The 27,305-nt window shown below is 43.7% G+C and overlaps 2 protein-coding genes across 3 annotated transcripts in view; one reads left to right on the top strand and one right to left on the bottom strand.

Annotated features, from left to right (window-relative positions):
• Positions 1-3,384: 3,384 nt before the first annotated feature.
• ncaldb (neurocalcin delta b) lies at positions 3,385-16,900 on the top strand. Of its 2 annotated transcripts, XM_035529229.1 has the most exons (5): positions 9,103-9,597; positions 9,957-10,038; positions 12,250-12,646; positions 14,350-14,455; positions 14,738-16,900. In XM_035529229.1, exons 3-5 carry the CDS (start codon positions 12,269-12,271, stop codon positions 14,830-14,832), a joined length of 579 nt encoding a protein of 192 aa, XP_035385122.1. In that variant the 5' UTR covers positions 9,103-9,597; positions 9,957-10,038; positions 12,250-12,268; the 3' UTR covers positions 14,833-16,900. The 2 variants fall into 2 exon arrangements, with proteins under 2 accessions (XP_035385121.1, XP_035385122.1); XM_035529228.1 differs by lacking the exons at positions 9,103-9,597; positions 9,957-10,038 and adding an exon at positions 3,385-3,609.
• Positions 16,901-16,977: 77 nt separating this feature from the next.
• grhl2b (grainyhead-like transcription factor 2b) overlaps positions 16,978-27,305 on the bottom strand; it is a 14,330-nt gene continuing 4,002 nt past the window's right edge. Inside the window, exons 7-15 of the mRNA XM_027022903.2 lie at positions 24,864-24,958; positions 22,318-22,476; positions 21,888-21,945; positions 21,448-21,587; positions 20,757-20,794; positions 20,331-20,422; positions 19,913-19,998; positions 19,609-19,673; positions 16,978-18,811 (exon numbers count right to left, since the gene is read on the bottom strand). Coding sequence (XP_026878704.2) covers positions 18,694-18,811; positions 19,609-19,673; positions 19,913-19,998; positions 20,331-20,422; positions 20,757-20,794; positions 21,448-21,587; positions 21,888-21,945; positions 22,318-22,476; positions 24,864-24,958 — 851 coding nt within the window. The 3' untranslated portion in view covers positions 16,978-18,693. The remainder of the gene's footprint in view (positions 18,812-19,608; positions 19,674-19,912; positions 19,999-20,330; positions 20,423-20,756; positions 20,795-21,447; positions 21,588-21,887; positions 21,946-22,317; positions 22,477-24,863; positions 24,959-27,305) is intronic.

The following is a 27,305-nucleotide window of genomic DNA, read 5'->3' as shown; positions in this document are numbered from 1 at the left end:
TTAAACTGAACTTGAAATGTAGCTTCGATTAAGTATTTAAAAATAATTAACATGATCTTGTGCAAGAAGTCCTGCTAGAAGTGGTTTCTTTCTCTCCCTCTTTCTTTCTCTGTTTCTAACAGAGAAGGAAATGCGCACACACTCTTCTGCCTTCAACGGTTGTGGAACCCCCCCTCCCCCACTTTTTATCTCCGTTTTCTCCTACCCAGTGCTGTGCTGCATTCACCTTCACTGGCCTGCGTTCCTGGAGGTTCAGCTCTTTCCCCAACAGTTGTAATTCAGCACTCCTGGACTGAGAGCAGAGTGGTATAAGGTGAGGATTTGTCGGCTGTTAATGGGCATCTGCGCTGCTAGGTCTTGCCAGCCCTCACCTGAGTCCTGTATAATGATCATAAATTAATTACAAGTGGTTGGGGATGTTCATATGTTCTAGCAGATACATGAAGGACAACTTGCACCTGTAACACAAACACAGGCATCACTGTCTAGGTGCTGTATGATAATGCTGGAGTCCAGTGATGATAAACTGCTCAGATGAACTATTATATGTGACCTGCTATAAGTAATTTCTTGGCTATTTACTTCAATCCTCAGACATCTCAGTTCTCACCTGAACACACTACATCACATATATTCAGTTTGCCCCCATCTTCTGAAATCAAATCAGTTTATCTGGGATAGTCAAGTAAATTTGACACCTGCTGCTGCTGCTGCAAGCTCACTGCATGTTTAAACAGGACTTCCCCAAATTCAAACAGGGGAAGTAGTTCAAACACATGACACCTAACATGGATATCTCAGCCTGCTTGAAGCATTTTCTGCTCCACCATACACTGCTGATAACAGAGATGATCAACTCTCATTATCAGTCAGAGTCCATCTCTACACCCTCTTATTGGTTCATCTCTCATCCTTGTCCAGTGTTTTAGCTTTTCCTTTTGCTCTTCCTACATGTTAAATTGAGTTGAATTGATTCTTACAGGTGACTGATATTTGACACATGGTCTCTTCAGATGAGAAGCTGGGAGGTTTTTCTTCTGGTATTTGACTGACCGGTCTTATTTGCCCTCTGCAGTCCTGGCTGGGGGTGGGGCAGGGGTGTGCTGACTGAGCCCAGCTGCTTCTTTTGCCCCTGAGGACTGACTGTGCAATTGAAGCCAAGAGAATCTAAACATCTCCACATGTTCTTTCTCTCTCTCTCTCTCTCCCTCTCCTCTCTCTCTCTCTCACACACACACACACACACACACACACACACACACACACACACACAGTGGAGTCCAAGCCAGGTGATGAAGGCTCCACCCTCTGAAGATGCTGGTAGCACACCCTGTCTCCCACCTCCACCAGGGCTGTGCGCTGTAAGGGCACATCTGCAGTGCAGTTCAGTTCAGTTCCACTTTATTTTTAAAGCCAATTTCACTCAGCGATTTTCTAAAAATCCAGGCCTAGACCCTCAGTGAGCAAGCCAACAAGGACCATTGGCAAGGAGACGCTGAGAGGGCAACCTGGAAACCTGCTGAAGAGCCCAATTTACAGGAGGAAGCCATCCTCCTCTAGGTGGCGCTGCATAGCGGAGGTCGTTATGAATATAACACTGAACAGGGGCCAAAAAGTGATGGATGTTAAATCTCAACAGAGATGTTGTGAACTATTTGCATTACTGAACAGGTAGAAGGACACAAAGTGTGGCAGTAAAGTGAGCTTTTTCTTTCTTGTGTGGCACACACTCTTGTTCAGGCTAACTTATAATAGTGTCTCAATAACAGGTCCTGCAAGGATACATAACCTGTGGGAGGGGGCACATGTGGAAATTAAGCATTACTCCGTTGAGCATTGATGAATGGTTACTTGTTCCTACAGCGTGGTTATTCATACAGAAGAACACAAGAACAGTAGCTGCACCATAAACCAGGCTATTGACAGCCACAGTGGTGTGACATTTCAAAGCATGACGGAGGCAAATGTGTTATAACAAGATTTTGAAAGAAGCACTGCATTAGTGGAGACTGAAATAACTAAAATAACATCTTTTTTTGCTAACACAGCATAATCCATTTTCTGACCCATGGATATAGGGATAACCCCTCTTACACTTCCAAAAATAGGTCAGTAGTCTTCTTTGGAGCAAACTGCCAAACTGAGGCAGTGGTCCTTCATGCGTGATGTTTTCAGTGCCAGAGTGGTGTGGCTGGGTAATGCATAAGCAGAGTGGAGGTGTGTCCTCAGGTGTCTTGGGCCATCCAATGCCAGACCAGAGGTCCATGATCAAGAACCACTTATCTAATAACATGAGGTCAGGGCTCTGCACAGGATAGCTGGGCATAAGAGGCCAGCTCCAGGGCTGCCCACTGTGGATGATTATCTTTTTACTTGGTGAAGAAAGTGTGAGCTGAGTGGCAGAGGAAAGAAAAGGATCTGAGGATCCCTAAGCCAGAGAGGACATGCGCTGATACACTGCTACAGGTAGACACCTGGGACACAGGTGCAGGCCCAGGACACAGTAAGACTCACATATGTAAATTTAACTGAATGTGAATATCCAACCTGTATTTTAAAAAAAAGCCCAAGGTCAGTAAATTGGAAAATTTCTCCCGTACACTTTGCCAGTTCATTTCATATCCATACAGAGGACTAGATGCCTTTCCGTGCATGCAAAATATTATGTAAATGTGCACATGGGTATCATGTTGCACAGCTTTGCGTTTAATAACAGCAGAGACCCACTGCCTGGCCCTCTGCCCTGTGGGTGCAGGAGTGCACAGACCTCAGACACGCAGCTGCCTGACTCAGCAAGCAGTAGTGCTTTGTGCCTTAAGGAGTCATTATGAAAAGCGATAGGAAAAAAAAAATGTCCTTGTGATTTAAAGATAATGAGAGGAGGCTTTGGTGCATTTAATCTCCTTAAGTAACATGTGGCTTCCACTGTAAGGAAGACATCTGCTCTCTGGGGCTGTGATAGCTGCGAATCGCAGCATGATAAAGACTAAAAAAATAAATGACACACTTCAGAATCAAGGGCGTTAGTCACTCACACTGCAGATAAGTGTACAAGTGAGTTTTCAGGAGAGTACAATAAAATCTGTGCAAAATGCATGTATTCAACAGTGAGGTAAAAGCTAAGACCTGCAAAACTGTTGGAAACTTGTCAGTGATTTGTTCTGGTTGGTGTGATTTTTTTTAATTTTTTTATTTATTTATTTTTTTAAAAATGTTTGATTTACTTATATGACAGTTGAGTGAAAAGTGAACAGAAAACAGCAGCCCCACTGAGAGCCACCATGAATGCTGAGTTCCTGTTGCCAAGGAAACGGTGGCTCTCATAGGCTGTGGAGCGAGATCATGTGACTAGGTGCTTTGACGTCACAGGGGGAGGTGGCGTGGTGCTAAGCCGAGGACTGAGGGCTGGCGCTGAGTCTTGTGGAGTTTTGAGCTGTGGCCGCCAGCTGCTGTTCTAAGTGCCTTGGGCTCTTGCGGCTGCTACCTGTTGCTGCTGTTGCCACTGCTCTCTGGCTGTCTGCCTGGGTCCACATCCCCACTCTGAGCCCTCGCTACACTACCTGCTCCCTCCCGGGTTATGGACGTGTAAAACCCAGCGGCAGTACACCGGTGAGTTTCTCTTCCTTTTGGTGTGCGCGTGTGAGAGAGAGAGAGAGAGAGAGAGAGAGAGAGAGAGAGAGAGAGAGCAAGCTGCAGGCAGGAAGGACTGGTTGCGTTAATTGCCTGCATATCATGAGGATGGAGGAGCAGCATTTCAGAGAACTTTTTGAGCATAGCAACTAGAGCTTTAAAGAAGTAATGGTATGGAAGAATGGTGTGTTTAAACAGCTAAGCCATGAAGAGTACGTTGCAGCTCCTCTCTCTCGCTCTCTCTTTGTCTCTCTGTGTGTCTCTCTCAGTTCAATTCAATTCAATTCAGTAATGCCAAGTCCATTTGCAGTAACAGCATTTCCCAAGCAGTGTTACAGTAAAACAACATGAACAAACCTTTATAATAAATTAAATTAAGAAATCTTTTATAATAATGAAATTGAAAAGAACTGTAATTAGTATGAAATAATAATTGGAAGAAGTCAAGATGAGGAAGGTAAAAAGCAAAGCAATGAAAATAAAGGAAAATAAAATAACAATAATAAGGATGGAAAAAATAAATAATTAGATACACATAAAGGTGTTCAGAATATAGTGCATAATATAGGGCAATATAGTGTGTGTGTGTGTGTGTGTGTGTGTGTGTGTGTGTGGTGTTTGGGTGGGTCACTCTCCCTCATGTTATGGCAGGCAGATCTATATCACCCAGCTAAAGTGCTGCTTTCTTTCTTTAGTCCAAATGGGATGGGAAGTTTGTCAGTATTAGATACTTTAAAGTTGGGGTGTATTATCTCAAATTTTGTCTCTCTCTGTCTGTCTCTCTCTCACCCTAACTGTTGAGATGACTGAGAGAGAGGAGGAGGCCTGTACCTTCCCTTTCTGCTCAGTACTTCTCTCTTGTCCAGTGAGAGCCGGAAATGAGAGAGAGAGTGAGATGACCCTGGTCTGTCAGTGCTGTGATGTGTGCTGAGAGGGTAGCTTGGATGTCTGTGGGTTAAGCGAAACAGAAGGGAACATTCTGTTAGGATTCTCAGGAGAGGAACCTATACTCTGAACCTGAAACTCCAGTGTGGTGGGGCTGACATCTCCAGGCCACTTTCCTTCTCCAGTGGTGCCAACTCCACCACTGTTCTTTTCAGACTAGTGTCCCATAGATGGCTGTATTTTAGCACTGGAGACATATCAGGGAAGATATTCTTTTCTTAGTTCAGTATGACGCATATCTTAATAACTCACTAGGGATCACCATTTGTAGCAGCAACTACGCAATAGTACATTAAACGTTCCCTTTTCTCCAATATAAATCATGGTAAAAGTACAAGTAAATTTGAGTATATTCCCCAAATATTTAATTTGTGTTAGAGATGGGGTTTCTGCATAACAGGCCATACTTGGCTCACAGTACAGATGTCAAGATGCACTCAGTGCACTCAACAAAATCTCGGGTTGCAGAAAGTAGCTTAGTCTTGTTTTTCATTTGTCTATGTGGTGTGCTGGGCAGCTCTATTTGCTGACTGGACTAAAGGTCTGAGGTATCAGTCTTCTGCGTGAGCCCATGAGCCAGAAAAAGCCCATTAGAGCCAGACTGGGGTGGGGCCTGGGGTGAGTGGGGGCTTAGTAGATGACGAAGAGAAAGCAGTGGACACTCCAGAAAAAAATGAGCATAATGTGGGGGAGATGAGAGACGAGAGCACTGTGAGAGAACTGAGTGAATCCCTGCAGACATTTGGAGGTGTGAGAGAAAGAGACAGAATAAAGGAGCATGTAAGAGAGATGGAAAGCAAGGAAGGGGTGTGTCTGAGGCTAGAACTGTGTGTTGCTTCCTCCTTCGTACGCCAACTGCAAACGTCTGCCTTGGCTGCCCGGATGTAGAACTGACACAAGGAGAAAGACAAATGAGGAGAGAGAGGGGTGGGGGGAGGTGGTGCCTGTTGGAAGCCCAGTACTCCGCCCTGTCTGAAAGGTGTAGAAGTGAAAGCTAACTGCTCCAGGTATGTTTCATATCCCTGCTACTTCAGAGAGGGGGGGGAGTGCTAAACACACACACTGCACAATATTAAGAGCACAGGTGACAAATAGGATGTTCATTAACTATGGGCTTATTGAGTGTGTTGACTGGAGGATGGGAGTCATGCTGTGTGTGTGTGTGTGTGTGTGTGTGTGTGTGTGTGTGTGTGTGTGTGTGTGTGTGTGTGTGTGTGTGTGTGTGTGTGTGTGTGTGTTTAGATGAGCTGAAGCCTTGGGGCCTGTACTGTTCTGTGTTGTCTCTTGTTTTTTGTCATGCACCTGAATAACGCGAGAGCAGCCATGTGGAAAAGACCCCCACAGCAGCATCTGATGGTCTCAGAGGGGGATGAAGACAACTGCTTTTTATGATTAGATTTGCATGAAGCTGACATCTTTCACAAGCCAGTGTCGTTGTCTGAGATGCACTTTACCTGCCTCGCTTAGTGGATGAGCAAGTGTGGTTTTTCTGCCTGACTGCTAGAACATTTGGTGCGGTTATGAGAAGGCCTTTCCTTTATTTCTGTCGCTGAATCTCTGCTGCATGCAGCTCACAGTTTAGAGTGCAGTGTGCTCCACGTTGCAATACTGCATCTGGAGAGGGAGGCCGCCGTGCATTTATAAAGAAGAACATTGCATTATCTTGCAAGCATGCACTTTCCTGTTTCACCTCTGATCAAACCTCTTCTGCATGTGTGTATATATAAAATGATAGCCTTGGAAGCCAAGAAAATGTCATTAACAATAAAGGAGATCCTTAGCTGTGATATCTTGTTTCATGGGTGAACTCTCAGCTGGTCTCCCTGTGAATACTAATATGGCCGGCAAGTTTTGTTCGTTTGTTTCAGACGTAATTAACCCAAGGCTAATATCCTTCTTGCAGTGACTGCACAGTGATGGATAGGTCCCAGAAACATGGCAGACGTAAAGCTCTCTTTGGCCCTGTTCTAAAAATATGACCCCAGCAAATATTTACCCTCATTCCCAGTGGTTTGCACTGGAGTACAGTCTTCACACACAGTAATAAGCAAAAATGCAGTGCTGCAGAGTTTGGGGGTGCTCTCACTGTGGTTTCAGACTCACAGAATGACAGGATTATGTCAGGGTCAGGGAAGGGTAGTTTACCGAGAGTTCATGCTAATTTTAGACTCTGATTGATGGTTGGAACTGAGGTTCAGATTTATATGTGAATCAAGAAACAGTGAAGCTAAATGCATCGTCTTAAACATAGAAATGTTAGATTAAAAAAAAAAATTTCAATTTAAAAGCATGTCAATTATGTCAATTTAGATCTGAAACTCAGTGACCTTATGGTATACTAACTAGACAACATGTCTATTCATCTAGCATTTGTTCTCTGAAGGCCATGCATGGTGAGATGCTTAAGTTCTGAGTTGTAGACCAGAGGTTTACTTGTCAGGCATGTGGTATGGTGGGAGTTAGAGGACCATCCCCTCCTCCATCTCTCCCCATCCCCACCTTCACCTCTGCATATGCCTCAACCGATCAGGACTAGTTGGCCATGGGACCATGAGACCTGGGAGCTTGAGGGTCCTGTGTAGTATCTCAGCTGTTCCCAAGACTGCTCTCTTCTGGATGGAGATCTCAAATGATGTTCCTGGAACCATTCTCCCTGTTTGGGGATCACAGCCCCTAGTGCTCTTGTTACCACGGTAACCACTGTTGCCTTCACCCTCCAACAGGGTTTGTTCAGGCAAACCCAGTTCCACTGATCATTTTAGGCAGAAACACTCATTCTAGAAACACTCATCCTGGCCTAGAATTTGAGTAAGTTTAACAAGAAGTAATTCCAAAAGAACACCTGAAGTTCCATCTTTAGCTAAATCTTTATTCCAGTAAATCTGATATTAACCACAAGGGAATAGCAGCAGCACATCTTTTCAACCCTTCTCTCGCTCTCTCTCTCTCTCTCTCTCACTCACTCCATTCCTGTACATCCCTCAGTCTCCCTCCTGTGGATTAGTGTGATGTGCCATAGGGATAAGCTGGTTGTACAGGATAAAACCAAGAGCTCATGTATGTTATGCAATGCACAAGATGTCCTGGCTAAGGATCTCTGGCTATCACACGGTCCCCCTGCACAATCATTGATTTACGTCAAAGCTCTTCCAGTATTGGATCTGTCCATGTGTGTGGAATGCCTCCTCACACCCTGTTTCGGACTCACTCCATGCTGGGAAATTCAGGAGACTTGGCAGGGGGAATGCTCCCCGCCCATTCCCTCCCGGGCTGTCAGAGCGGCCCTGGAGATGCCCTACCAGATGAAAGGACCCTGAGAAAGACCACAAGCCTGGCGCCACTGGCGGGGCCCTGTAGGGGCATTGTGGGTCATCGCTGCATATGTGTCTTTATGGAGAGAACCTTTTTCTGGGGTGGAAGCAGCAGAGTCAGGGAGACTGCTGTTCTACCAGCTCCGCATGAGTGCAGCTGCTGGAATGTTCGCCCCACGGTCCAAAATAAGATGCTTAGCAAACAGCATGTTGTATGAATGGCAGCATACCACCACTGGTATGCATTTTTTATTTTTATGTTTCAGGCTGTATTTTTTTCCAGTTCAAGCTTTGGTTTGTTATTCCATACATGACCACAATAGATATTTACACAGGATAGTGCCAGATGTCATAGGCAAGCACTGCCAGCTCAGCACATGTTTTCCAAGGCTGTAACACCAGGCCACAGCTCTACATGTTCACAGGAGAGTTATGTCAGTTGGCAGATCACAGAACAACAACACAGAAGAGGCCATTCTGGAATGGGAGGAGGAAGAGTCCATTCTGGAACAACAGAGGAGGGTTCCATTTTGGGATCAGTAGGGGAGAAGTGTCCATTTTTTCCTCTCAGTATGACATTGTTGAAATGTTTCATCTGCCCTTGTCAGCAGATGTTGCCATGCTGTTCCACAGAGTATATATTTGTGTTCGTCTATTGTAATTCCTCTCTGGTCTGTTATAATTGCAGTTTGCTCTGTCTTAATGGAGATTGTATGAGACAGATGATGACTATATTCTGAGCACTAATTCCTCTTCTGATGTATTTACCTTCACAGCAATGAACGTGCAAAGATGAGTGCTAATCCCTCCATATTTGTACAGTTTTTATAAGATATGTCTGTGGTTTTATTGGACAGTACTACTACATTTTAACATACCACATCCACGTAAAATATTTCTGCTTTTACATAATGATAAAAAACAAGCATATTGTAGTGTACATACCATCAGTACAGTATCATAACCTGTATCAGTCCAACATCAGTCATCATGATGAAATTAGCTGTCCTGTGTGTATGTGAGCGAGAGAGTAGGGAGGTTACTTTGAGTAATACTCTTACTACTGTTGACTAGAGTTGTATGTGATCATCTATATGTATATGTTCTTTAATCAAAGACTGTGTGTTTTATTTAATTGCAGTAGAGTGAAAGCATTATGGATTATTTGGAATGGCTTTCCTTTGTCTTTTCTTCCACACCCTAAAGAGGCCTTAACCTCCCTCAATCATCATGGCCACCAATGACTTTCTCACCATGGAGACAGGTGTTCTCCCTGACCACCGATCAGCTCAGTGGTTTGTTGCTGTGATGTTACCTAACCATGGTGTCACCACTGGAGGACTAAGAGATTTGGGTTCATTTGAGATGGTGATCTCAGAGCTGCCACTCTTGGGGTCTTGATCCTGCAGGCTGGGGGTTTTAAATACAAGCTGGGCTACAGCTTCTCAGAACATGGCGCCAGCGCCGGAGTAGGAATCAACAAAGTCATCACTAGAGAAGATGAAGAGATTTACCACAAACCTGGAACATGGCAGAGCCAAGGTGGCCAGCCTAGAGATGTCCCTCACTGAAGAACACTGAGAGAGGGAGATGGAGAGGAGACAGGAGAATAAAAAGGCAGAGAAAGAGAGATGCAGAGAATTGTAGAATTGTTCAACTCCTTCCAAAGAAGCTGAGAGACGACTGAAGTTCAGAGACAACTATGTTAATGGTGTAAGGATTTTTTGGTATTTTTAGTGTCTTAAAAAAACAGGAAGCAACAGCTTGGTTTCTTAGCTTTGGCAGGATCTTTCTTCTTCATGTGTGGGCCCACAACACAGCAACTGGCTGAGAATCATGATTACACACTTTGCCCACTTGATTCATAAGCTTAGAACCCATTGTTGTAGAAGAAATTTAATTGATTAACCTAGGAAGTTGCAAATTAATTTACTCTCTGCTTCACTAATAGTTAAATTAGAAAGTCTGTCACCATGACAACATGGTGCATCATTATGCAAACGATGCAAATCCATTAAGCAATTAAAACGCTACCTGATGACTATGTTGTGCTTCTGCTGTTTTCTCCAGTGCTGGAGCAGAATGGCAGTCAGTTGTGGACAGCCTGGCATGTTGAGGAGGCATATTGTGGACAGCCTGGTGTGTTTGCCTGGTATGAGGACACAAGGACTGACTGAGAGTGGACGTGAGGGACAGGACATTTGTTTGGGTCTGTGGGAAGTGGAATGAATGGCCCTAGTACAGCACAGGGCACATGACACAGGCTGAGCTGAGTGGAAATATGGCTTTTGGTTACTCATGTTTGCATGAATGGAAATAAACATGTGTGCATAGTTTTGCTTTGACATGCACACATATGCGCAAACATGCACGTACACACTCAAACACACCCATATACACAGAAATATGCAGAGATACACATACTCAGACTCATGGTAATTCTGAGTCGTGTGTGTGTGTGTGTGTGTGTGTGTGTGTGTGTGTGTGTGAGAGAGAGAGAGAGATTCCTCTGTTCTTTTAATTGTGAGTGACACTTATCTGCTGGGTTGCTCAGACTCCTAGGCCTTGATGGATTTCGTCTTGCTAAGCTCGTGTCTGGCCCAGATGCCAGTTGACCCGTGGTGAGGAGGGCTGTTATTGGAACACAGATTAAACTTGGTCCTGAACTAAACCACACCATCACTGGAAATTCTCCATTGAAAATCATTAATCTTTGATCCTATAGATCCTACAGATCTGTGCCCACAGTATGAGAACAAATGGTACTGTATGCTGTAAACTGTATGCTAATGTGTGAGAGAATATCCATCTAATTCAGTGGTGGCTCAGTGGTTAAGGTACTCAGCTAGTATTCAGAAGGTTGCTGGTTCAATCCCCACTGCTGCCAAGTTGCCACTGTTGGATCCTTGAGCAAGATCCTTAATTTCTCAAAGTTGTACTGAGTCATAATTGTGTTGGATAAAAAAATGTAATACAGCACTCATGATTCAATGGTTTGTGATCCATCAGGTATTAAAACAGTGAGTAAAACTCCTTTGGCCTGTATTCTACAGTAAGGTTGTAATAGCTAGTATGTTTGTCTGTTTATTTCCCATCGTAGTTAGTGTGGTTGCACGAGTAAGGTAAAATAATTTACAAGAAAATTTTTCTTATAATCTTATAAAATCAATTTAAAAATGTAATGGAAGTAAAGAAATGTTTCTGAAGTGTGAAATTAGTTTCTTTTTCATCACGTCTGTGTTCCTACGCAGCCAGGATAATTTTGTTCTAACGTTGTCTACGCAAACAGAATAATGTTGTGTAATGTGACTACAGGAGCACAAACCAAGGCCCTTTCTCCACAGTCACTGGTGACAGACGACACACAGAAGCAACGCCAGGCTGATTGAGGCCTGATGATGAATTTCCTGTTTACTGGGCGCTTCATCCTCTGTATGGATGTTCTGCTTTAACACAGCTCCATGCCTGCTAACCAGCCAACTCATCCTGCATGTCTGTCTCTCTGTCTGCCTGCATGTCTGTCTCTCCTTCTTTGTTATGGTATTCATACTCTTTAACTCTCACTTTGTCTGCCACTTATTCTCTCTCTCTCTCTCTCTCTCTCTCTCTCTCCCTCCTCTCTCTTACTCTCCCTCCTCTCTCTCTCTCTCTCTCCCCCTCCTCTCTCTCTCTCTCTCTCTCTCTCTCTCTCTCCCTCTTCTCTCTCTCTCTCTCCTCCTCTCTCTCTCCCTCCTCTCTCTCTCTCCCTCTCTCACTCTCACTCTCACTCTCTTTCTCTGCAGTTTCATTCTAGATGCACGTGACCCTCCCTCTCTTACTACGCTTAACTTACCTGCACATAGAGAAACAAGTTGTGGTATGTGAGAATGATTTGCATCAGGAAATGAACACTGGTGCAGATGCGTGTGTGTGTGTGTTGAAGCAGTGGAAAGTTCAGTTGACAGATAGGTGGGGGTAAGTCAGAGGCTGAGTGTGGGTGCCTTTGGTCTTTTCATGACATTTCCACAGATGTTGTTGGTTGAACACAGGCTGGTCGTAGATTAACCTTCTGCATGCAAATCACAAAGTAATATATGTGTTTGCTGCATTGCTAACTGTGCAAGGTTCCTTTATTTTGGTGATCATCTTATTGTAGCTGACTGATCACTTCTCTTACTGTAACTGATCACTTCTCTTATTGCTGAACCTGCCAAGACTACTCTGCTCTTTCCATTGATATGTCAGATTTAGATGTGTATGCTCAGTCAGCATTTTTAAGGCATTACAGTGAAAGTTTATCTGGTAAAAGTTTGAAGATCATATACAGAACTCATATCATTCTCTCTCTCCCTCTCTCTCCCCCCCCCCCCCCCCCCCCCCCCAGTTGAAACCCATTCAGTGTCATGGGGAAGCAGAACAGCAAGCTTCGTCCTGAGGTCATCCAGGACCTGGTGGAGAGCACAGAGTTCACTGAGCATGAGATCCAGGAGTGGTACAAGGGCTTTCTGAGGGACTGCCCAAGCGGAGCGCTCTCCATGGATGAGTTCAAGAAGATCTACGGCAATTTCTTCCCGTATGGAGACGCATCCAAGTTTGCTGAGCATGTCTTCCGGACCTTCGATGCCAATGGAGATGGGACAATAGACTTCAGGGAGTTCATTATAGCACTGAGCATTACATCTCGTGGGCGGCTGGACCAGAAACTCAAGTGGGCCTTCAGCATGTATGACCTGGACGGCAATGGTTACATTAGCAAGGCTGAAATGCTGGAGATCGTGCAGGTTTGTGTGTGTGTGTGTGTGTGTGTGTGTGTGTGTGTGTGTGTGTGTGTGTGTGTGTGTGTGTGTGTGTGTGTGTGTGTGTGTGTGTGTGTGTGTGTGTGTGTGTGTGTGAGAGAGAGAGGGAGGGAAATGCTAATGGAGTCATTATGTCACCAGGCCACAGTAGTTGCTGCTCAAGCATAGGCTATATTCTGATAAGTCAGCTGTTAGCCAGAATTCAGGTTAAGCTTTTCCATTACTGCACTTACGTCTGATGTATTCCTCTCCAACCCTACCGACACACCAACTCACATACCCACAGCCCACATACAGCATACACACACCCAGAACACTGTCTTTTCACCCCACTCTAACACAGCAACTATTCCCCTGTATATCCGTAAAATGCACGTCAGGACCTAGAACTCGAATCATGCCGTCATCGCAAAGTTTCCAGGTTTGGTCTTTGCTGCCCGTCCGGAAATGACATGGGACTCTGGGTACACATTCCTTTGTCCAAACCAAGCTGGGCCCTTGGGCACCTGATTCCAGACCCTGGTAATAAGTTGATGAGTTGAATCAGGGGTGTTCGAGGAGGTGAAACACATAAACGTATAGAGTCTGGTGTCAACAAGCTGAGAGAATGGCCTGGTGTGGGCTCGAACCTCAACAACCAGTGTCCAGTCTCAAATCAAGACTGCTACTGCTTTCCTGTTGACACCTGCTAAGTGTTTTTAAAAAAAACATTTTTGTTGTTGTTTTACTAGCTATCACATTGCTGCTTAAAGCAGGCAGTGGAAGGAGAATGGCACCATGCCACACAGGAACAATTTTAGACAACCAATTAACACCAGTAGGATCGATGAGTCAGAAACGCAGGCTGGCTTATCCAGGGTGGGAGAGTGATGAAACAGCACTGGGCTGCCACTAATGGGCCAATTATCATCACAGCCTATACTCACACTACATTCACAACCCAGGAAGAGACACAGGCCTTGTCCCATTACTTAGGAATCAGAAAACACTGTAGGAACAGAGAAACATTTAGTGACCTTCTATGCTGCAGGATGGTGTTGAGTGCGCCTGATGTTGGGAGAGTGTCCCTGGTCCACTCCTATCTTCCTGATAAAACAAACAACAGTAAGCACCAGAAAGGTTGGCAGCTTGCTCTAGAATGTTCCAGAAAACAAAGAACTGACAACCTGTAATGAGTCAGTGTGGCAAGGAGTTTGTGTTTGTGTAGTGAGGAGAAGTTCATTCCAGTACTGCATGACCAGCCATGTCTCGGGCTGCTGCACCAACTAGACGTCTTTCTGTCCTCTACGTTTCACATTCTTTTAACTTTCTCATTTTTTTCATTGGGTTGGCTTAACCCTGAAGCATGATAAAACTGTTTTATCTACAGGACCTATTTAACATTAATAGTGTAGCTAGAGGAAATTCATCCTTACAGCCTGTTCATGTCTCTCTCTCTCTCTCTCTCACACACACACACACACACACACACACACACACACACACACACACGCACACACACACACACGCGTGCATGCACACATATGCTAAGTTACTGAATACTGTGACATTTACAGGTTTCAGTAGCTACTCAGCTGACCACAGGAATGGCTGCATTTCCTTTTCCTCCTCAGGAGACACATTAGAGGCAGATGAATATGGCTGTCAGGTGGAGGACTCAGTGCTTGTCTCCTCTCTTGTCTTCTCAGGCCATCTATAAGATGGTGTCCTCTGTCATGAAGATGCCAGAGGACGAATCCACGCCTGAGAAACGCACAGAGAAGATCTTCCGGCAGATGGATACAAATCGTGATGGTGGGCCCAACCCCCACACTCTTTTTCTCATCTTCTCTCCCTCTCTCTCTCTCTCCCTCTGTCCCAACCCAAAAATCTTACCTGCTATTTTGTCCACATCTGTAAGGTAAACAATGGCCACTACACTATGGAAACACACATAGTTTCTTTTAGCCTGTTCATTCTACCCTGAACTAATGTGAAGAAAGAAATAAAACATGCAAAGATCAGACAAGCCATTAACCATTTGGTGCCGTTAATTCACTTTATACCTTTCCTTTGACCCTCTGGTCCCGGCTTCAGGTAAGCTGTCACTGGAGGAGTTTGTGGAAGGAGCAAAGAATGACCCATCCATAGTGCGACTCCTGCAGTGCGATCCCAGCAGCGCTGGCCAGTAAAGGAGAATGGTGCCCCCTGCTGTCATGACCTTGTTAAAACAGGTTTCGCCTTTTAAGTTCACATCAGATCAGCTCCCCAATCCTCAGAGGCAAAACCTCTGACCATTCTGGGGAACAGGTCTGGTGCTTTAATGACTGAGAGAAGCATACACAGACACACTGTTCTGTGTAGGTGTGTGTACACATCTGTTGCAACACAAATCTACTCACACACCCACCCATAGGCTCACTGACTCAATCCAGAATAAAAAGGAAAAACAAAACAAAACAGCAGTACCAACAACAACAAAAAAAAAAAACATATATGTGTGTATATGTCTCTCATGGCTTGTATGGACTCTCTCTCCTGGGACTTTTATAAAAGAAGAGCCTTATATGATGTAGACACACTGGGCCAGTGAATACCTTACTCCATATCATCCAAAATAAATAATGAAATAATGATCATAAGAAGAAAATTATGAAGAAATGCACAGAACATATACCATAATTAGGCTACACATGCTTACAAATCTCATGGAAACATCTGTTGGAAACATTACTGTCTACTTAATCCACTAGAATTAGCAGTAAGACTGTTGAAAATGAATAGATTTATTTGCGTCTTGGGATGATCTGATCTTCTGACGTGTACCATTCCTTCTTCTCCTGCAATTCCTCCTCATGTAGGAGGTACAAGATGGAGAACTTACAAAAATGTATTTATTCTGTTACTTGGTGATAGCTTTGTGGCATATTTGTCACTCTGTGAAAAATGTTTTATTTGATATGTTTTTTCCTTTCAGTACAAACCTAATAATTAAATGTATAATATGTTCATATTTAAGTAGATCTATTGAGGCTGAGAAAAGTGAACACCACATATTTTGCTATGCCCATGATTTTTAGAAACTCACCCAGCCAATAGAGTCCCTTCAGAAACTCACCCAGCCAATAGAGTCCCTTTAGAAACTCACCCAGCCAATAGAGTCCCTTTTCAGATGCAGGTAAACATACCGCCTTCCCCAGCAACCGTGCACTGCCACTGTTGTAAATAGCAGCAACAGACAGCTCTGTGTATGGTCAGTCCAGACTGATTGTTTGTGTATCTGTGCATGCAGCTGAATCTTTTTGTGATTTATATACCACACAGTGTTCTTTACTCTGTGAGATTTCAATTCTGTCAATCTTCTGCAGTCACCAAGTGTGAATCAGAAAACAAAATGTCCAGTTTGTTGGAATATCCTACATCAGGCCAGGAATTATTTAACTGACTGAATCTTTGTGTCAGGTGACCGTGATTGCGTTTGTGTCTACGTGCTTTAACCTGTGTGCATATGTGGGTTTCATTATATGCTGTCTAATTGAAAGATTCCATATCTGTGGATACACCTGGATCAGCACCAGGTGTGCCATAGCAGTGCTGTCAGACATGTGGTATGATAAAGGAGGATCATTGTATAAAGGTGATGTAAATGATAGTTATCAGTTAATGTAAATTTATGTACAGGAACGCAAGCTCCTGGCTAGCAGAGTCTTCAGCTAAAGAGAGTAGCAGACAAAGATACACATTCTAATAACTCCCAGTAATACAACAAATACAAAAAAACATTTCAATCTAAAAAAAAAATGAAAGTGAACACAAACACAGACACACATTTTAGCCAACAGACACCCTTTCAGAACTGCTGTTACTAGGTTTGTGTAAAGTAATTGCAGGTTTGAAACCTCCATCAGCAATGACTTTGATGAGAAACTGTATGCAAATGTTGAGTTTTGAAGAGAAAAAAGTGCATTTTCAGAATTTAAAAGTGTGAAATTTTAGAGCTTTAAAAAAACTAAAACATGAAGAATCTATTTAAATTTTTGTGGCATTTTTTTGTTTGTTTTGCAACTGCAGTGTATGAATTGTACACAACAGCAACAAGTTGTTAAGTGCCAAATTCACAGATTATTAACTGTAAAATGCAAGACAGTATTGTATCAGTTTATATTGTATAAATGTTAACTACTGAACAAAATGTCTTTGTCATAGTTTCTACAAAGGCTACAGTATTGTTTTGGTTATAAATTAAAAGTCTTACAAATATGTGTGTTTGCAATTAGTGTGTATATCTTACTGTGCAAAGCCACTGCTCAGACATCATTAAAGCAGAGAACTCAAGATGAGTCACAAAACTTCCATCGTTTATTTAAAGACACGTTCCAAACTACAAATGTCCATCTACGTTATATATCTGGAAGATGGTATCCTGAAATCTGGTTAGTAGTCAGCCAGTGCCAGTTTATATACTGAAGAGCAGCTGTATGAATATTTTTAAAATAAGGGAAGTCAAGCATCGGTTGTGTTCATAGTTTGAAAAGAAAGAGCTTTCATAGATGTGTCTGCAGAACAGAAAAGTTTCTTGTGTGGCTGCATCCATCTCACATTTTCATCCTGTTCCATCCGCTGAAGTAGGTGAGAATCTGACATCTAACAGTGACTAGAGCAGAATCGGCAGCAACGCAGCAGATCTGAGAGTGGCATTTATGTCCCCAGTGAACACTTCACAGATCAGATATGTGAACAGATTCACAGATATGAGTGCAATAGGGACAGAAGGCATACATTTACACAGCATCAGGTATCTCAGACAATTTGAACACAGTACATTATAAATTGCTTTAAAACAGTACAAAAAACTGTACATGAAACATAACAACAACTACTCCAATAATAATTAACATGTATAAAAAACAGTTGTCTTTTTACTAATGTTATGGGAATGATTAGGCTTCAGATTTTGACAATGGACCGGCGAGTGAAGAACACACACTCTAAACCAGGGAGGGACACAGGCATTTAATCTAGGGCACGGTTCCTGGATGTTCCTTGGTGTGTTTTTGATTTTTGAGTTGCGAGTTCCTGCAGACGGCTGCTTCTCACAGCTCCAGCTGTGTGGGGTCGGATGAGTTAGACGAACAGCTACACAGCGAGCTGAGACACACGCGCGCGCGCCACTTCCTCGATCCATAAGCGCAGAATGTGTCTTAAGTCTGCAGAGGGAGAGCTGTCAGCCTGCTCTGAGCACTGTGAAACGCACCACACTTTGTGCCTCTGAGCTTTATGTTTTAAATGCAGGAAAGTGATTGGTCTGTTATACATGCATGGTTGCACTGTAAATCTGTCATTTCCATCTAAAAATAACTTCCATATCAATCACACTAAAGGCACTGTGGTTAAGAGGTATGTAAATGCATATTATATATGTGCTTATTAAATCGGTGCTTATAAATTCTGCGTCCCGAATATTTTTATCTTAGTTGCACTTCTTTGAAATGGCTGATCTGACGCACATGACACATTTATGATACATCGAGCAGATTCTTTCGAGTTCTATTCCTCTGCTCTTAGCAGACAGGTAAGGGGGCGGGACTCCCTCCCATGGTTGGAACGCGGCGGCCTGATGGTGTGAGCACTGCGTGTGGTCCATACCGGCAGATTCCCTACACGCATGGCGGGGTTTAGACGAAGGTGGCCATCACACTCTGCCCTTCTCTACCCCACCGGGCACGTCGACCTTACACACCACTCCCGTGGAACACAACCATGGCACCTCTATGCTGCGTAATGCCCTAAATTATTAATTTATTTTATTATTATTATTATTATTATTATTATTATTATTATTATTATGGGTTTTTGGGGTTTTTTTTGGTTTTTGCTGGTCCGTTTGATTAGCCGAAATGCCGGTTTTATTAACCCTAGAACTATTTGAACTCCGACTTGAAGCTCCCGAGAAACGAAGGCGAGACGTGACGCTGCGCTTTCAGCAGTGACCCCGACAGCAGTTGGAGCGGTGCTGCGCCTCTCTGGGGAAGGAGGGCGCTCCGCTGAGACGGTCAGATCTCCGTCAGCGTGATCTTGTAGGCGTCGAGCGTGTGGCTCTCGATGCTCATCGTGAACGTGTCCTCATTGGAATAGTGCTCGATGATGTTGTCGTCCATGTTCACCAAAATCCTGCAAGAGACAGGTGGCTCGTCTTTATGAAACTGCTCTGGGCTTCAGTCCCGTCCCACACGTTTAGCCTGACGGCCAAACAACAGCTAATAACCCGCTTTTAAGGTTCAAACTGCTGGCGTGTACAAAACAGCAACTGTTTCGATCTAGGATTCTCCACAACAGGTTTGTGAGGAACTTCCTGCTCCGTCCATTATATCGAAAAATGACTGCAAAAATGCCAGTCAGCAATGAATTGGGCTGAATAGAGCTAATCGACTAATAACAAAACATTAAAATAGCTTATCACCACTCCTTATTTTGAAAATAGGGAAATCATTAGTCTCATTCATCAATTTCATTCCACAAAACCCATTTGCTGTAGGAAAAACGAAACAGGCAATACAGGTAAGTTTTCTTTCCTGTTTTTATTGTAAAACATACTTCTACTTTCCAGAATTAAAGGAAGGACGTGGTGAGAAGCTATTTTCATTTTTTGACCGTTTAGCTCCACTCGCCACCATTCTAACTAACACAGCGACAGTTCTCGCTAGAGGTTCTCTGGTTTTACGCCTCTTGGTTGGAGTTTCACACTTTACACAACACATACAGCACTGTTGTGAATACTGCACTAACTTGTGACACTACCTCACACAAGTTAGCAAAAATATATAGAAATGTATGCCATCGCTAGCCGGATAGCTTATGTTGTCCACCATCTTCATATATACCAATATAACGATTCCCAGTGTCCTTTGTTTTATGATAGCTGTTGCTATAGCCTTGTTGTTACCTAGTCTTCAACGATAATCTCTTACCCTTTCTTGCTTTTCTTGTAGATTTTAGCAATCCTGTCAACAGGCACTCCATATTTTTCAGAGATCTGTAGAAATGAAAGAACTGACTCATTCAAGATGGCAGGATTACACTGCAGAGCACCAATAAGACGCCGCCCCACCCTTAATTAATTTTAGGTATTCAAATTCAGCACAATTAAACAATATAACTAATAAGCAACTTCCTAATATGCAGATTCATAAAGTGGATCGCGTCCTTTCTCCTATCAGCCTTTGCCGATCACAGTTGGAAGAAGGGCGCCATCTGTAGGACAAGGTTACTCACTGCCTCCATGAGCCCTCGCAGTGTGGGAGCGCGCAGCATGAGCGCGTCAAACACCTCGTCGGACTCCTTCCGTACGTACAGCAGCACTGAGAACACAGCGGTACTGCTTAAAGCGCCCCCTGCTGGCGACCGGCTAGCGCTGCAGGACTACTGTTCCCTCACATGTCTCATTAGAGCATCTCAGGTGAAACTAGTGTTGTTGTAGTCAGTAATATACAGAAGACATCCAACAAATAGTAATGATTTATTAAAAAACTAAACTGAAACTAGTTCTAACTACATTTAACCTCTACAAGGACAAAATGAGCATCAGTGGGAAAACTAGGCTGATGCCAATAGTTGTTTTGTGTCATTTTTACAGGATTGTTTGTAACAGTGCAGGGCGCTATAGTGGCCTGACGGTATCGCTGTCTCTCACCTCTCTTCTGGGTCTCCTCTTTGAGCTGTTTGTGAGGGGAGGGGCAGTAATCATCCTCCGTTGTGCGGAACATCCTCTTGACCAGAACACTCCTATCACAAGCCACAGAGCCGTGTGTGACACACTCAACAGCCAATCACATGCTTACAACAGGTGCAGTGCAACCTCCCAGGATATGAGTTCACATAATGAAGTTACCTATAGCAAAGGGCTATTTCAGATTTGTCCTCTTCCTAGTCTGAGTATATGTTTTTACTTGTTTGTTTGTTTATTTGCCAATGAATAACCACTTAGATGCGCTTTGACAAAGAAACTAGGTTATCAGTGAAATCCATGCAGCATCTTGTTTTACTCATGGAGAGTAAAACACTGCTGCCTGTTCTGAAGTGAATTCCTATGTGTGTGGGGTGTGTGGTATACACTCACCCTTCTCTCTCAATCTCCTCTGTGTTGAAGGCAAACACCTGCAAACAGAGTTTAGGTAAGACAACAGGAACTGGAGTAGCTATCTTTATGCCACCTTCATATAATCTTCCCAATCTCCCCTGTTATCAGATGTAAGCCACTGATATCAGGACCGCTGTGACAGTAATAACCACAGGCCAACACAGTCAGCGGAAGCAGGCAGGGACATTTTATGTCATTCACCTTCTATTAGCCCTGTGTGACATTACAGTCACGGTAGCCCACTGCTGCCCTCACTGACACTTCTGCCATGTGGCTTCTACAAGATTCCACTGTGCTAATGCTCAAGGTCAGACTAAGTGGACGAGGTCAGACTGACTGGACAAGGACAGACTGACTCAAGGTCAGTCTTTAAAGCCCTGTGGGAAGCTACCAAGGGCAACGTTCTCTGGCCAAACATGTTCATACTGGCACACTCATATGGGCACACTCATATAGGTACGCTCACACGGATGTGCTCATACAGGTACGCTCATACGGGCACGCTCATACAGGTACGCTCATACAGGTACGCTCATACGGGCACACTCATACAGGTACGCTCATACAGGCATGCTCATACAGGTACTCTCATACAGGTACGCTCATACGGGCACGCTCATACAGGTACGCTCATACAGGTACGCTCATACGGGCACACCCTCTCTCATACCTGTGCTGCCCGCTGCAGGTTTCCAAAGTGCACATCCGGGATGAAGAGCACTGGCTGAGCATCCAGATCCGTCATCGTTTTGAACAAGGTGGTGTCGCCCTTTTTGGGAACGGACACTACTCCCACGCCTCCATCCTTTCCTGATGATGGAGGTTATAACACCATTATAACACTGCATTAAGCCATACAATAAGGCTCACTGGTGTCTGAGGTGAACTGGAGAAATTACATCTTTTGACCTTTTAGTGTTTTAGTGACTATTCGGCTTTTATCATTTGAATTCCTTTTTTATTCTTGCTATTATTATTTGTATAATTATTTATGGTTTGTGAAGCACCAGATGATTTCATTTGATTTCATTGAGACTTAAAATAAATCACAAAATAATAATCATCATCATCATCATCATAAGAAAAAAAATATAGTTCAGTTACTGCAACCTTTTGACTTCTTGCGATTCTGCTTCCTCTCTTCATCTCTGATCTTTCTTTCAGCTCCCTGGTTCACACACACACACACACACACACACACACACACACACACACACACACACACACACACAAAGGTGGAGGTGACAAACTGACTTAATGCTAATGATGTGCTATGACCCGTTACTAATGAGCCACACCACTACTGCTGATTACTCTTTTAGCACTTAAACAGTAACCGGGCTGCTGTTCTAAACAGAACCACAAGAGGGTGTTCCACATTTCTACTGTCTGGTGAAATCTGTGACCTTATTTTAAGGACATTGAGATTCATTCACTGGTTACCCTGTGTTGAGAGCTGTGTAGTAGGTGAGGGTCCAACTCTATATATGAAGTTGTCTTTAAGAACTTTTTTTATGTGATATTAGCGGTCAAAGTTCACCTTATCACAGAAGACCTTGATCTGGCAGTAAGCTCTGTGAAGGGGTTTGTTACTGCGGTTGTTGTAGCTGTACGTGTCGATTTGGATCATCAGGGGTAGGCCCTTCACGCCTTTCTGAGAGGAGAAGTCTGTGCTCAGACAATTCACCGTGATGAAGATCTACCCATCAGAAACACACAAAGCACACGCATCACTGTTTCATTAGCCAAACAAAGGAAGACCTGAGGATTACCGAGTGAATGAGTGAACACAGTAAGAAACTACTGTGTCAAATCACATCCAGTTTATTTTAAATTGCTAAGAAATAAATAATGCATCATACACAAAAGTAACACAAGCGCCGTCACTGAATCTCATCATTTCAGCAACATGTTATAACTAGAGTTGAATTCTAGTGAATAAATTTTCATTTTAACTGTAGTGCTAGTTCAGATTTGACTGATTTTAAGGGGAAAAAATGACCAGGGCTCTAGAGACCAGGCTCTAGAAAACTCTACAATCATTGAATAACTGACAAGTAACCAATAATATGGCTATAATAGTTGAACTCAATCATTAACATGGCAGTCGTTGTACACATATTTCTGAGTAAGAAATTGATTGTCCCAGTTTTTAAGGCACCCGGAGCCAGGCACTACACACTCCACACATACAGAACACACACTTCACACAATACACATGTCCACACACACACATCTCACACTACACACACAGCCACACACTTAACAGAAACACACTCCACAAACACACTCTCCACAGATACACATCTACATACTCCACAGAGTCACACCCTCTCCTTATAACAGTCAGGAAACCAATTTCAAAACCCCACAGGGAAATGTACTCCCACAGCAGTAAGCTTTAGATGAAAATCGGCTGCCTTGCTAAATGTGTACGAATGTGGTTAGTGATTAACCATTTCTCACAAATCAGCAATCACAACAGGCAGTCAAGAGGTGAAGGCTGTACTTATATAATCTCATGACTCTCCTTGGGAAAACTCTATGGTGAAAGAAGAAACATATCTTTAATTAATAAAAGTATTCATTTTTCTTTTATTCAAAAATCTGAAAAAACAAGTGCTGAGTATATAGATAGATAGATAGATAGATAGATAGATAGATAGATAGATAGATAGATAGATAGATAGATAGATAGATAGATAGATAGATAGATAGATAAAGCATAACATAAGGAAACAGAAAATAAAATATTAAGAAAATAAATATATAATAGGCATCAACTGAAGATAACCCACTCAGTAGACATTCAGTAATTATAATGGCTCTAATGGAAGTAAAGTTGTTTTTAAAAAAAATGCCTGATTTAAATTTATGATTTTAGCTATTCAAACAGGCGTAATTTCCGCTCCACAGATCAATGGCAGGATGGAGGGTTTGGCTCCGCCCCCAATCCGGCTTTTAATGAGGTAATCTGTTTTTAACTCCGCCTCTTGGAGGTATGCTGCACCCGGGGTATGACCAGATTCTTATCTTTATGGCTAAAATTAAACTAAAGGACTGCCAGGTTAAAAACCAAACCAACTAGTGCCTTTATCACAGCAGTCCAAATTTTAATATGGGATCTGATCCAGTTGCATCTTTCTAAAAATCCTGCAGAATCAGTTCAGAAAGTGCCTGATTTTACCCCAGAGAGGCCAGATGTCTGTGAAACTTTTTCACAGTTTCTTTCTAATTTATTAGTCTTTCTTAACAGCCACCTCGTAACAACAACCTAAAAACAGTCCCTTCTACATTTCTGTATACACTCCATAAGTGCCATAAGTCACAGCCATAAATACTGACATAATCCCCCTGACATGGTGTAGTGGAAATGAAAGGCCCCTCCATGCACAGAAGGTGGGGCTGAGCACCGCATTAATGGCTCTTACTGGATGCGGATTTGAAAAGCAAATGTTTGTTGAGAGAGCTGGTGCTGAATGCGCCCTGCTGCAGAGACTGTTTGAGCGGAGCTTTTATTGCCAACCAGAAGACAATGAGAGCACGGTGGCCGCCCGTAGGCTGGGAGGGTCACAGCCTCGTGGCTATGTGTGTGCAGGATCTGGAGCCATTTGCACACTCAATCCACTTCCCTCTGTGTGCGACACGCGGGCGAAACATGAGACTCATCAGAGAGGAGAGAAGCAGGGCTGTGCACAAACAGACCATGGTGGGGGGGTGGGGGGGGTGCCTTGTGCATGGGAACAATGGCATGGCTTGTCCCTAATGTCACACTTTAGAAAGGTTTCAGGGAGTGTTCATTCAGAGAGAGAGAGAAAGAGAAGAATGAGACAATGGGAGAGAGAAAAAATGAGAGAAAGATAGAGAGACAGAAAGAGAGAGAATGGGAGAAAAAAGAAAGAAAGAGAGAGAGCGAGAGGGGGGGGGGGGCATTAGTGCAGATATTAACGTATACATATTCTAACAGGATCCACCAGGTGAGGTACAACAGAGGCTCTGAACAAGAGTTCCAGCCACACAGCCATACATGAACCTCCACTCCACTGAGGGGAGCTATGCTCCTATACTGCTGGGCGGGGTTCTCACCCTAGCCTCCTCATTCACGTCCCATGTGAAAGACACAGCATTGTAGGCGATTTCTTCAATGTTCCCGATTGTGTTGAAGCTCTCTTTGTAGTCCGCTGTGGAGAGACGAGAACAAGTTATCATAAGCCATCTCCATTGGCCCATGGGCTTTACCTGCAGAAAAACACCTGTCACGGGCCAAAATATGCTCATCTCCTATTAGTTATGTTAATATAACATGCTTACAAAGATTTAGGTCAAACAAACAAAAACCTGCCACAGGAAGATCTAGAACAAAATCCCAAGAATATCTCCCACAGTAGATAAGTTTTTGTTCATCTAGATTGTTCAGTGAGATAACTGCTACTTGATATGGACAATAAAACCCAGCACGCTTCCACTCTAGATAAACGTTATCTGCTTAGGTAAACACAATCTTTCTACCATCAAAGTAACTGCTTGAGCGTGGTAAAGGCTAGCCATACTTTATTGCCTGTCATGCCCCTGACTGGGTCAACATTCTGCCACTTCATAGCTGTGGGGACAGGACAGGAGAGCTTTGAGCCGCCCGCACAGGGGAGTCTCTCTGTCTGAGGTGAGGGGGCACGTTATTGATGCTGGACGGTCAGGGATGATCAGAAGCATGTCCCTGCCAGCTGGGGTCATTCTGACCCAGATCTTCCCTGTATCTTACCACTGAGATTGTTCCTTTACAGCTCACACTGAAGGCCATACCCACCATTGATTTCAGAGCTCAGTTGAGCACCTGTCCTTGGACACAGAGATGGGAGAGAGTGGGTGGGGGTGATGGGGATGTTTGCTTCCGGCTCCAGGCTGGAGTCTCGCCTGCTTCTGTTCTTGCTCGCCCCTACCCTGCCTTTGTCCATCAGCCAGCCCTGCCCCGTTAAATAAGCCCATTCAGATCCCAGGTTTTGTGACATGGCCCCAGGCCCAAGGAACAATCCCACCTCAACTGCTATTCAAATCTCCAACGACGCCAGTGTCGGGTTGCAGTCACTGTCTGCACTGCTCCACCTGCTTCCAGCCTGGAGAGATATGCTGGGGGCGGCACACCCGGAGGTCAGCTCACCACCACCCACTTCCAGCGCTCTGTCTACGCCCCTCTTGGGGGGTGGGGCATTTGGGAATGGGTGTTCTGGGGCCCTCCCCTGGAATCTTACACATAATACCATCATTCATTCACCATCTGCCATCCCCTCACAGGCTTATGTAAGGGCTGCTGCTTACTCTTAATTACCCCCTCAGAAATTGCCCCTGGGTGTAAGAACTCGAGGAAGGACGTTGAGGAGAGAGACAGAGATGGCTGGTGACCACGTGAAAACATATACTATGCTGGCACCTGCATGGAAGGTGCGTGTTTATGAAGCTGTTTCAGAGCTGGCCAGGCACAACGGGTGCTGAGAGTATTTCTCTCCCTCTCCCTCATTACACTACCAAATGAAACCAACGACTCAGGAAATAAACAATCCACTTCCTGATGGATTTGCAAATGTAATGCAAGCGTTTCACTCTCTGTCCTTTTCAACTTGTCTGTTCAAAGTCTTTCTCCCCCACAAAATCTGTGCTAGTCTGTCATATATCAAATGTTTCGCTGTAAAGGAGTTCAAATCACTCAAAAAATGTGCTAGAATGCTAATGTAAGTTTAAGAAGAATTTGAATTGACATTTACACATTTCAGAGGTCAATTTGTTGTTATGAATTGCCTGTTATCATCATATGCTAGTTAGCATAAACACCATCCAGGTTAGCCATGTTTGTCCGTTCAACATAAAGAGAACAGGACATTCCTCTCTCTGTCCAAACAAGTCCCATATTTTCTCCATATTCATTCTCCTTCACTCATACCACCTCTGCTATTCTACACACACACACACACACACACACACACACACACACACACACACACACACACACACAGGTTGTGGCTTGTCATACAACAAAATGGCCCTTTTTTGTCTAGTTCAACAGAGAAACCTCAGTGAAACACACCATTTTATAAAGTCTGCTATGGAAACAAACCAGAACATTTTCACTACCACATTTTCAGATAACTGGAAGTATGTAACCACATCACAATGATGTCCAACTACATTACAATGTTACATCAACAACCAGAAAAGCTTCATTATCTATTAAATTGTCTTAAACAATAAGAATAACATAAGACCATAAGAAAAGACCATAGGAAAATGCATCAGTTCACTTTCACTTATTTAAATTCAATTTCCTGTTCACAAAAGTGCTTCCTGTAGCTCTCCTTTTGCAACATGACCAGAGGAAGGTCACAAAGTCAATCTTGCATGCCTGCAGCCCCTTTCAACCCCAGCATCCTTAACTACCACAGGAAGTCAAGAGGAACCGATCTCCTGTGGACGTCGAGGAGCTGTGGCCACAGGTCACAGGCCGCATGGGCACTCACACAAAGAGGCTTTCACTGAGTC

This window comes from Electrophorus electricus, chromosome 8, assembly GCF_013358815.1.
Source record: "Electrophorus electricus isolate fEleEle1 chromosome 8, fEleEle1.pri, whole genome shotgun sequence".
Classification (NCBI taxonomy): Eukaryota; Metazoa; Chordata; class Actinopteri; order Gymnotiformes; family Gymnotidae; genus Electrophorus; species Electrophorus electricus.
This window is presented reverse-complemented; position numbering and strand designations above follow the sequence as displayed.